This window comes from Pipra filicauda, unplaced genomic scaffold (assembly GCF_003945595.2).
Source record: "Pipra filicauda isolate LSUMZ 115617 unplaced genomic scaffold, ASM394559v2 scaffold715_size207569_pilon, whole genome shotgun sequence".
NCBI classification, from domain to species: domain Eukaryota; kingdom Metazoa; phylum Chordata; class Aves; order Passeriformes; family Pipridae; genus Pipra; species Pipra filicauda.
Window position 1 is genome coordinate 1 of NW_024104882.1, and position 11,316 is coordinate 11,316.

An 11,316-nucleotide genomic window follows, 5' to 3' on the forward strand; every position below is an offset into this window, starting at 1 on the left:
GCAGCATCCAGGGCACAGGAGAGAAGGCAGAGAGATGAGAGGCAGCCTGGGCTGGGAGGTGACTGAGCTCTTACTACGGGAGAAACATTCCCAGGATTTCAACGAAGAATTCTCTGGCTGTAGGAAAGTTCAACTTGCCTTCCTGGAGGCATCTCCTAAAGCTGGCACATCCCACAGCTTCTAGGATCTTTCAGCAGGACTCTCCCAGTTGCTGCAGTGCAGGGGAAGTGGCCATATGGCAGAGCAGGGCAGGAGCTGCAGGCAGCAAGGGCAGAGAGGAGAAGGGAGCAGGAGGTTCAAGGGATCCTGGGGTGGGAGGACAGGGCAGAGCTGCTCAGGGCAGGAACCTTGCCAGCCCTTTGCCAGGGTCAGGCTCTGGCTTCAGAGCAGTGCAGGTGAGTTCCTGCAAGTGCCTCTGCCAGCTGCCAAATGGCAGCAGTGGCAGGAGCTGTCAGGATGGCTCTGCTGGATTTGCTGGGGTGCAGCAGGAGAAGCTGCTGCAGAGCAGGACTTGCTGCTGCCCCCTCAGAGGCCCAGGGCAAGAAGGTTCCCTGTGGCAGGGCTGGCTGTGGGTTGGGAAGGTGGGGGTGCAGCCAGGGGTGCCCAGGGCTGTGGGGCAGAGCAGGGTCCTGCCCCCAGGGCTCTGTGTGCTGGGGCAGGGACTCTGCTGCCTGCCAGGGTCAGCTCTCAGCCCGGCCAAGGAGCTGCCACGGTGCTGGGGGAGAAGGGCTGTGGGGAAGGAACAACTCCTGGGAGGGCAGAGCAGGGCAGAGTCCTTCTGATCTCCAAAGTGGGCTGAAGGGATGAGGGCTGGTCACAGCTCCAGATCTAAGCAGGAAATTTCCCAGAAGGTATTTGCAAGAAGCACAGACAGACAGGGAGTACTTTAAAGAGAAAGAACCAGTTCTCTCAGTGTTATACTCTGGGTTGTCTGGGTGCTGACTGCGATAGAGAAATCAGTCTCAGAGCACAGGATACTGCAACTTGAACTCTGTTAGATTAGAGGGGATTGAACCTGAGAGTATCAGACATCAAAACTCTCTTACAGACAGCATCAGTGTCACTTTTCCAGCCTCCTCAGGGTTGCTCTTACATTGCCAGCAGAGCCTGCCCAGCCAGAGATGCCCCTGGGCAGTGCCCTGTGCTGCTGGGAGGGCTTTGCAGGGCAGAGCTGAGCCCCCAGGTGTGGGCTCTGACAGCACTGCCAGGGCCCAGCCCTGTGCCCAGGGACGCAGCTGCTGGCAGGGACAGCTCCAGGCAGCAGAGCCCTGGGCAGGGAGTGGGGGGGAAGTGTCCCCAAGGCCTGGGGGAGGGGGTGTTCAGGCAGCTCTGGGGGCCCTTCCCTGCAGCTCTGCTGGGCACTGTGTGCTGGGCCATAGAAATGAGGATTTCTGCAGTGGAAAAGAACCTTCCCCAGGTATGATGGTAAAAATAGAAAACACAGGTACAATTATTCTAAGTTCAGACTAAGCTTCTGCTCTACAGCCCCAGCTCTTCTGAGTCATGGGTGTAGAGGTGGAACTTTTGTATTCAAGGTGGGTTACATCTGACATTCCTTGTGTGTGTGAGAGCTCTACCAAAAAATTCCATTTCCCCCTGGAGCAGAGCAAAACTGACTCCTTGGCAGTGCATTTGGTGACATTTGACACATTGATTTCTTGTAGCAATGGAGTGGTTTTTTCACAGAGGTGTGTCTTAACTCTTCCCTGTCCTTTCCTTTTTTGAACAGACACTATGCTAAGAAGCAGCAAATGTCCAACAGCAGCTCCATGCCCCAGTTCCTCCTCCTGGCATTGGCAGACAGGCGGGAGCTGCAGCTCCTGCACTTCTGGCTCTTCCTGGCCATCTCCCTGGCTGCCCTCCTGGCCAAAGGCCTCATCCTCAGCGCCGTAGCCTGGGACCACCACCTGCACACCCCCATGGGCTTCTTCCTGCTCAACCTCTCCCTCACAGACCTGGGCTGCATCTGCACCACTGTCCCCAAAGCCATGCACAATTCCTTCTGGGACACCACAACCATCTCCTACAAGGGTTGTGCTGCACAGCTCTTTTTCTTTTTCCTCTTCATCTTAGCTGAGTATTATCTCCTCACCACCATGTGCTACGACCGCTACGTTGCCATCTGCAAACCCCTGCACTACGGGACCCTCCTGGGCAGCAGAACTTGTGCCCACATGGCAGCAGCTGCCTGGGCCACTGGGTTTCTCATTGCTCTGCTGCACACAGCCAATACATTTTCCCTGCCCCTGTGCCAGGGCAATGCCCTGGGCCAGTTCTTCTGTGAAATCCCACACATCCTCAAGCTCTCCTGCTCACACTCAGGCTACCTCAGGGAAATTGGGCTCACTGTGGTTATTGCCTGTTTAATGTTTGGTTGTTTTGTTTTCATTGTTTTCTCCTATGTGCAGATCTTCAAGGCTGTGCTGAGGATCCCCTCTCAGCAGGGACGGCAAAAAGCCTTTTCCACGTGTCTCCCTCACCTGGCTGTGGTCTCTCTGTTTGTCAGCACCTCATTCTTTGCCTACCTGAAGCCCCCTTCCATCTCCTCCCCATCCTTTGATCTGGTGGTGGCAGTTCTGTACTCAGTGGTGCCTCCAGCACTGAACCCCCTCATTTACAGCCTGAGGAACCAGGAGCTCAAGGATGCTCTGAGGAAACTGATAACTGGGTGTTTTTCAGAAGCAATAAACTCTTCTTCTTCTCCATGTTATGTTCCTCATTAAAGGCCAATCCTGTTATGGACTTCATTAAAGGCCCACCATATCTTCTCTATTTTTTACTCCTGGGATGGGTGTTATTTTTGTAACAATTTGTTCACACCAAAAAATCTTTATATCTATAAAGATACGTGCATATATATAAAAGTATATGTATGTTTATATATATATAATCACCATTTCCAATTCAGTGTTTGCCTTTCTAGCCTGGCCCAGAGGCTGTACAAATTGGCAATTGTACTCACTGTGTGCTTCAACCAAATAAAGAACTCTGCATTGGCTTGTTTGCCTGACATCTTTCCTCTCTGACTTCTCTGCAGCTGCAGGGTCGGTGCCTCTGTGCAGAGCTGGGTCACAAAAGAGTCCCAGCAGAGCAGCACTGCCAGGGAGCAGCAGCCCTTCTCCTGCAGGGCCTCCTCTCCCTTCCCTTCCACACTGTCCTGCAGAGCCCTGTGTTGTTGGAGGCCTCAGTGCTCTGGCAGTCGGTCCCAGTCCTGCTGCAGGACTGTCCAGGGACTGCAGGCAGGGACAGCCACGGGCACTGCTGGCACAGAGCTGACCTCTGCAGCAGCACTGCCATCCTGCAGGGGCATCTCCTCAGGCCAGGGCCTCAAAGCTTCCATCTGCTTTCCACTTTGCTCTCCAGGATGTGCCCAACACAACGCCCTGCAGAGGAAACCAGCAGTGACCAGCACAAGGGTGGGAGTGCTCAGGGTGGGGGCACCCAGCAGTGCCCTGGCACAGCCAGCGCCGCTCCCAGCACTGGCCTCTCACCCCAGGCCATTGGGCTTGTTCTTCCCTCCAAGGAGGGACAGCAAATGACCAGCTCAGGAGTCCATGTTTGCACTGCATGCACAAGACATGCCCATGTGTCACGGCTTGGGGCTGGGGGGTGGAAGGCTTAGACAAAGTTGATGGCAGAAGCCGTCTCGTTGAGCTACGAGGTGCACAAAGGACCCCCTTGCTTTCTAAATTCCTTCTCAGAGAGGAGCCTGGGGGTGGCTGGATCCAATCTCAGGCTCAGATTTTGGTTTCAATTGAAGGAATTATAGAGGTGTGATTCAATCACTTTGTCCTGCAGGTTTTAGTGATGGCAAATCAGAAATATTTCTTTAAAATGAATTATTTATTATGTCAAATGAACAGAAAATTTACCAGACAAGTGAACAGACAAAAGACCTCAATCAGAATTATTTAGTGCACAGAATAAAAGCCAAAAAACTCCTAGCAGTATAGTGTAAGATAGGATATTGTAGTCTATCAAAGTCATTCTATTAAAGCAGTTGGATCAAAGCCAGCAAAAAGAAACAATCCTGAAGCAGAGATTGAGGTAACTCACCCCACAAGGACAGGGGGTAGTTCTCTCTCTTTCACTTAACCCCTGGGCAGTGACCATGAAGAGCTGTCCCTGCTTCATGGCAGAAGCTCCACACACTTCAAGGAAGTCTGTGGAAGAATCTGGCACATGACAGTTGGACAGGGTTTTTATAGTTATCAAGGGTTTGACTGCTGGACATATTTGCAGGCCAGGGAGCAGCTTATCTGTCAAATCCTGCTTCAGAAAGCAGGATGTGTGTTTGAAGTTTCATGAAGCATTTTGGGTTTAGCATAATTCAACATTAAAAACATCACCTTGACACCAGCAGTCACTCAGCACAGAGAGCTTGCATTGCTTGCATTCTGACCAGTTTTTAGGTATTATCAGAGCAGAGCATCCTGCCAGAAATGGCTCCTTGATTCTATGAGGTTGCAAAAACTGTAAGAGTTCCTTTGGTTCCATGAGACCTCTCAGTGTCACAATGGAGCCTTGGTTCCATGAGGTTCTTGAGTGTCACAATGGCCCTGATGATTTGAGTTTCCACTATGTCCCAGGATTCCTTTGGTTCCATGATGCCCTGCAGTGTCACAATGGCTCCTTGATTCCAGGATGTTCCAGAATATCCCAGGGTTCCCTTGGCTCCAAGAGGCTCCCCAGTGTCCCACCGGCCCCTGGATTCCAGCAGGCCCTGCAGTGTCCCAATGGCCACTCGGTTCCACGAGCCACAGCGGCTGCCGCCGGCGTCTGTGCCCGGAGCCGCCGCTCCCACGGGGCTGCCGCACTCACCGCCGGGGTTGCCGCTCGCGCAGCCGCCGCTCTGCCCCGGCTGCACCGGGACCCGGCACCGCCTCGGGCCTGCGCTGCCGCCTCAGCGGCCACAGGGACACAGGGATGGGGGACCTTTGCTCTGACACTGATGGGGCCTGCCTTTGTTCTGCTGGGCTCTGGGCTTTAGGGAAATTGCTGTTCATTGTCATGCTCCACTGGAACACCTCCTGAATTCCAAAGGTTTCCTAATCCAGGGGGAGGGGTTTCTATGGCATCGGAGGTGCCGCCCCTCGGGACACATTGTCAATAAACCATCCAGCTGATTTGGATGGGTGTAAGAGCTGGGGAACACAGGATAAGGAGTCATCCCCTGAAAACCTTGGAACATTCCCTGACTGAATCCTAACCCAAATGGAACAGTTTGGATACAATTCCCAAATAGTTTGGAAACTCCAGTCATTCCTGACACCAGGATGGAAATTCAGCAGATAACTAAAGCCAGTCCCTTGGGAGCCCACAACCAGCGGGGCTGAGGGAGGCCCTGGCAGCTCCCCAGCACCTCCCTCTCAGTGGGACACCTCTGGCAGCCTCTCCCAGCTCGGGAACCCTCCAGTTTGCAACACTCCAAAGACCCTCAGTGATGCCCAGGACAATTCTGATCCCCCTCCACAACTACTCCTCCAGCTGTGACCCTTGTGTGTTGGGAAACACAAAGGGATTTGGGGGAGTGTTTCCCTGACAAGGAGGAGAATTTTGGAGAGGGACCTTTCCACAGCCAGCTCTTGATGTGTCCACACATCTCTGCCTGGGTGTGGGTGTGAATTGACTGTGGTGGGAATGTTGTTATTGGGAATCTATAATTCAGTCACTGTTAAAATTGTGGCAAATGCTATTGAATCACTTGATAACTGTCAAACTGGTCAATAATTAAATGCTACTAATCTCTTTTGCCCCCTTATATTTGTGTCCAAATCCTTTGCATCCTGTTCCTCTTGCATCCCAAGGTTCTGTGTAAATCATTCTCTTTCATCAAAAAATATATTTTTCATGACTTCCACTTTAAAATCTTCCTCCTTAGCTAAACTACAAAACAACTCCGATTTGTTGTTGACATCTTGAAGACAATTAAAGAAAGAAAAATAATTTGTTTTTCAGTGTTATAATGGGTCCCACAGTGTGTTTGGAGTTGCATCAGCTGTCAGTCCAAGATGGGCCATGTCAGAACTGGTGAGGTTGGGGGGTGAGGAGCAAGGCTGATCATCCAGGGTCAGTGTGGATCTCCTGAGGAGACACTCAGCATCAAGATCACTTGGAGAACACCCCTATCACCTCTTCTCTGAACTAAAAAATATCCATAATTGAATTAAACAAAAAAAGTACAAACTTGGAAGACTTGTTTTGAAATTGCTTTGAAGACAATTAAAGGAAGACAAAGAGATCCTGAGGGATTTCTGGATTTTAATGAGCCCCACGGTGTGTTTGCAGCCCAGCCCATGATCCTGAGGTACTGAGAGAAGATTGAAGCAGCTGCTGAAGAAGTCAGAAGCCAAACTGCAAGTGCCTTGAAGCATTGCTGGGCCCCACTGAGGGCAGGCACTGCCAAAGCCTCCCCAGGGACTCCTTGGAGCAGCTCCTTGGAGGCCAGGAGTGCAGGCAGACAAAGGCTCTGGGCAGGCCCCTGCAATGCTGAGCAAAGCCTGCCTTGGGTTTGTGGAGCACAAAGGCCAAGGCCTGAGCCCCAGGCCCTGGCCCAGCAGATCCTGTCCCTCCCGGCTGGCTCAGGGCTGTTTGGGGGGCACTGGGATGGGAGGGGGAGGAACAACAAAGGCCCAAACTGGGCAACCCCTGCCAGGCTCCTGAGGGAGGGGTGAGGCAGAACCCAAGGGCAGAACCTGCCAGGAAAGTTGCTTGTGGTGGCCTGAGTGGCAGAGGCAGCTGCCAGAGGCAAGGGGACAAAGGCCTGGGTGCCTTTGGGCCTTGCAGCCCTGCCAGAGCCCTTGGCCATCTCTCCTGCAGGCTGTCCTGCCCTGGCCCTGCTGCTGCTCTGGCCTTGCAGGCTGCACACACCCCTCCTGCTTTCCCACCCCCTCCCAGCAGCATTTCTAGACCCTCCCTGATGGCTCTGCACCAGCTCTGGCTGTTCCCTGGAACACAAAGCCATGGGCTGATCCTGACTTCCTCTGGGTGACCTCTTGCAGCACAAGGGTCACCGTGGAGTGACATTTCTTTTTCCTCACCTTCAGTCTGAACCTTCAGTGCTACTCTTTGTGGATATTTTATTCTGTTTCTAATATGGAGAAAAGCTCCATCCTGTCAGATCTCCTCTAGACCCTCTCCTGTTCTTCCTCATTCCTCCAGAATGGGGAACCTCACAGACAGACAAACCAGTCCAGATGTGGTGACCCCAGGGCTGAGTCCAGGGGGGTGACAACTCCCTTGTCTGGGTGCCCACACTTCCCCCAAGGCAGCCCCATGTGCAGTTGGCCTTAAATCAAGGGGCCATTCTGATTCTTTGTAATGTCACGGAATCAAGTGGCACCGTGACACTGCAGGGCCTCATGGAACCAAAGGAATGCAGGGACACTGTGGAATCTCATGGAACCAAGGGACCATTGTGACATGTGGGGTCTGTTTGGAACAAAAGGAACCCTGAGATATCTCAGAGCCTCCTGGAACCAAGGGGCCACTGTGCCTCCCCAGAACTCCATGGAATCAAGCAGAGCCGCTGCCTCCCCCCCGCCGCCGCACGGACCAGAGTCACCGGCTCTGCCCCGCTTGGACACCTCTGGAGTCAGCGTGTTCTTGGGCAGCACAACTGATCTCAGACCAGAGAGTTTCCCACATTTGCTTTGCCCCCTCTCTTCCCTGGTTTTGTTTTTTGTTCTTTGTTCATTCAGGGGGAAAAGGGGGAAGGGAGGCACGTGTGGATCCCTGTTTTTATCTGTTTACAAAAGGGAGTTGGGGCAGGGGGGGATAGAGGAGGCAATTTCTCTCTCTGCTGTTGCTTTAAACTCTTCTGTTGGTATTGCTGGTTTTGCTGCTCTATTTCTTGTCAGTAAACTCTTATTTTTTCACTTATACCTCCTTGTATTTTGTCTCCCTGTAGCGGTGGGGAATAAAAGGGGAGTGAATTCATTTTATTGGAGTTCCCACCCCAATATGTGTCTTTAAACCAGGACAGGTTGCTCAAGGGCTCCCTAAAATTTGGCATCATTCACAAAGGACTTGAAAATACATTTTGTCCCATTGTACAGAGAGATAAGAAAGATGTTCTACAGTGGTGTTCAAGGGCTGGTCACTGAGGGATTTCACCAGGAAGTTGCTGCCAAGAGGACTTTGTACCATGGATTTTATTTGACCCTCTTCATTCAGCCAACTTCCCACCCACCACATCTTTCACTTCTTCAGTCCAGCTCTCACCAGTCTGGCCATAAGGAGACCACAGGAGACCATGTCAAGGGCCTTGATGAAGTCTGGCCACACAACATCCTCTTCTATTCCCTCCCACAGGGGGTCTGCAATCCCTGCCTTGTCCTTCCCATGCCTGGGAATGGCTGCAGGAGGACTTGCAATATCCCCTTCCCTGCTGAGCCTGAGCAGTCTGGAACTCTCCCAACCCTCCTTGCTGCCCTGTTTGCAGACTGGTTCCATGTCTGCCTTTGCCAAGGCCCCAGGAAGCTCTGGGATGGCTCTGGCCTTTCCAAGGGTTTGGGAGAGGTCTCCCAGTGACACTGCCCAGCCTTCTCAATAGCCCTGACACCAAAACCTTTTCTGTATCCCACACTTCCAGAGGAGTGCCCAGGACACAACACAGGTTGTCCTGGTGGTTCTGGAGAATGAGTTGGGATTTCTTCCTCAAGGCCAACCCCTCCAATTGGATTTGAGTGCAGCTGAAAGGTTTCCTCAGCATTTTGCCCGGTGCCTCCCTGCCCTGAAGGTTTCTGGCCCTCAGGCTGGAGCTGAGGGGGTTGGGCAGGTGCCTGAGGAGGGGGTAGAACAAGGGCTGTGTCCAACTGTGCCAGGAGGGCTGTGCTGGGCAAGGATGAGGAGGCTGCAGAAAACAGTGGCACAGGGGAGGGGAGAGGAGCAGCTGGAGAGACCTTGTGCCTGCCCACGCTGGGCAGGAGCTGCCCCAGGATGGCAGCTCTGAAGCACTCCCAGGATGTCCCTGTGAACAGGAGGGGAAGACTGGATCTAAAAATGGAACCTGGAAAGCAGAGAGCAGGAGTGTCATGGTGTCACTGCAGGAGAGTTCCAGCCCTGGAGCAAGGTCACAGAAGTGACCCAGTACATGAGGGTCACAACAAGTGTCTGGGAAAAGCAGGAAATGGTGACTGTAGAGGACAGAAATGCCCCGAGCCAGGGTGCAGCTCTAGTGGAGACAACCCTTCCAGCCCATGGGTCTTGCAGAGAGCAGGGCTGGCAAACAGCCCAGTGCTGGTCATGGGATGGGGCCACAGCAGGAAACATTCTACATGTGCCAAAGGTGCAGGAAATGGCACTGACAGTGCTGGGAGCAGAGACTGTGCTGTCCCCAGTCAGGGGACACTCAGAGTGGTGGAGGTGTAGCAGCCTCATATACCTTTTGGGGGAAACTCCATTGATGATATCTTACTGTCCTAGTCCCTTCTATCAATAGATATATTTGGCTCTTAACTTTAAATTCTTTATCTCCTCTGGCTTCTTTATGTCCCTTCTCCCCTGCTTGGACTCCTGTGAGTGAGAGCATTTCTTTCTCTGTTTGGTGCTCACTGAAGCTGTGCAGGCAGCTCAGAGGGTGACCCATGGAGCTGTGGGTGCCTCTGGCTGCATCCCAGTGCCCAGCTGTGCTCTGTGCTTTGGGAAAGGGCAGAAGTGCCTCTGCTGGAGGGCAGTGCTGCTCCTGCCTGCAGAGCCCTTCCTGCCTGCCCAGGGGCAATGCTGCCCAGCCGGGCTGCTTTCCTGCTGGGCAGGGAAAGGGACGGGCCAGAAGGCAGGGCAGGGATGGAGCAGACATGCTGAAGTGTCCTCAGTGCAAAGCAAACGTGGACTTCGGACTTGGTCCCTTGATGTCCCTCCATGGAGGGACAACCAGCCTCTTGCAGGTGGGGTGAGAGCCTGAAGCCTTCCTGCCCTGCCCTCAGGAGATGCCCTTTGCTGATGGAGGTGCTGTTGTGGAGCCCAGCTCTGTGCCAGCAGTGCCCAGGCCCTGTCCCTGCCTGTGATCCCAGCACGGACACGCAGCAGGACTGTGCCCAAGCTGCCAGAGCACTCAGGCCTTGCACCCACAGAAGGGCTGGGAAGGACAGTGTGGAGTTGGAAAGAGCAGATGTGGAAGGAGCAAGTACTCTTGTCCCTGGCTGTGCTGCTGTGCTGGGAGTCTCTTCCCTCCAGCTCTGCACACAGGCACTGCCCCTGCAGCTCCAGAGAAGGGCTGAGGAGGAATCTTGGACACTCAGGTCAGGGCAGGGAACTTCATTCTACTCAAATGTACAGAGAACAAGCCTTTTGAAAGTCTTTGAATTACAGAAGAATGGTAGATATTGATGTAGAAATCCCATGAGCAGTGCCATTGATTTGTGGGCAACACTATAAAAGTAGAAAAAGAGTAAGGAAATGTATTGACAATAAAAGGGACATATAGGAGAAAAAAGGCTTAGATTGCAGTGAGTTACATTTGGAATGTTATGCAGAATAAAAGACACACATTATTATTGCCTCTAAATCCAATCATCAGTTTCCTCAGGGCATCCTTGAGTTCCTGGTTCCTGAGACTGTAGATGAGGGGGTTCAGTGCTGGAGGCACCACCGAGTACAGAACTGAGAGGGTCAGATCCAGGAATGGGGAGGAGATGGAGGGGGGCTTCAAGTTGGAAAATGCTGCAGTGCTAAAGAACAGGGAGAGCACGGCCAGGTGAGGGAGGCACGTGGAAAAGGCTTTGTGCCGTCCCTGCTGAGAGGGGATCCTCAGCACAGCCCTGAAGATCTGCACATAGGAGAACACAATGAAAATGAAACAGCCAAATGCTACACAGCAACTAACCACAACGAGCCCAATTTCCCTGATGTTGGCGTGTGAGCAGGAGAGCTGGAGGATGTGTGGGATTTCACAGAAGAACTGGCCCAGGGCATTGCCCTGGCACAGGGGCAGGGAAAATGTATTGGCTGTGTGCAGCAGAGAATAGAGAAACGCAGTGGCCCAGGCAGCTGCTGCCATGTGGGCACAAGCTCTGCTGCCCAGGAGGGTCCCGTAGTGCAGGGGTTTGCAGATGGCAACGTAGCGGTCGTAGCACATGATGGTGAGGAGGGAAAACTCTGCCGCCATGAAGAAATAAAAGAAAAAGAGCTGTCCAGCACATCCCATGTAGGAGATGGTTGTGGTGTCCCAGAGGGAATTGTGCATGGCTTTGGGGACAGTGGTGCAGATGCAGCCCAGGTCTGTGAGGGAGAGGTTGAGCAGGAAGAAGCCCATGGGGGTGTGCAGGTGGTGGTCCCAGGCTACGGCGCTGAGGATGAGGCCGTTGGCCAGGAGGG

At 53.1% G+C, this 11,316-nt stretch overlaps 1 protein-coding gene across 1 annotated transcript; it reads left to right on the forward strand.

Moving 5' to 3' along the window:
• Positions 1–2,016: 2,016 nt before the first annotated feature.
• LOC120324813 (olfactory receptor 14J1-like) lies at positions 2,017–2,618 on the forward strand (the record flags this gene model as incomplete). Its single annotated transcript, XM_039389204.1, has 1 exon — positions 2,017–2,618. A coding segment is annotated over exon 1 (522 nt), but the record flags the coding sequence as incomplete, so codon positions are not given.
• Between the last annotated feature and the right edge of the window lie 8,698 nt (positions 2,619–11,316).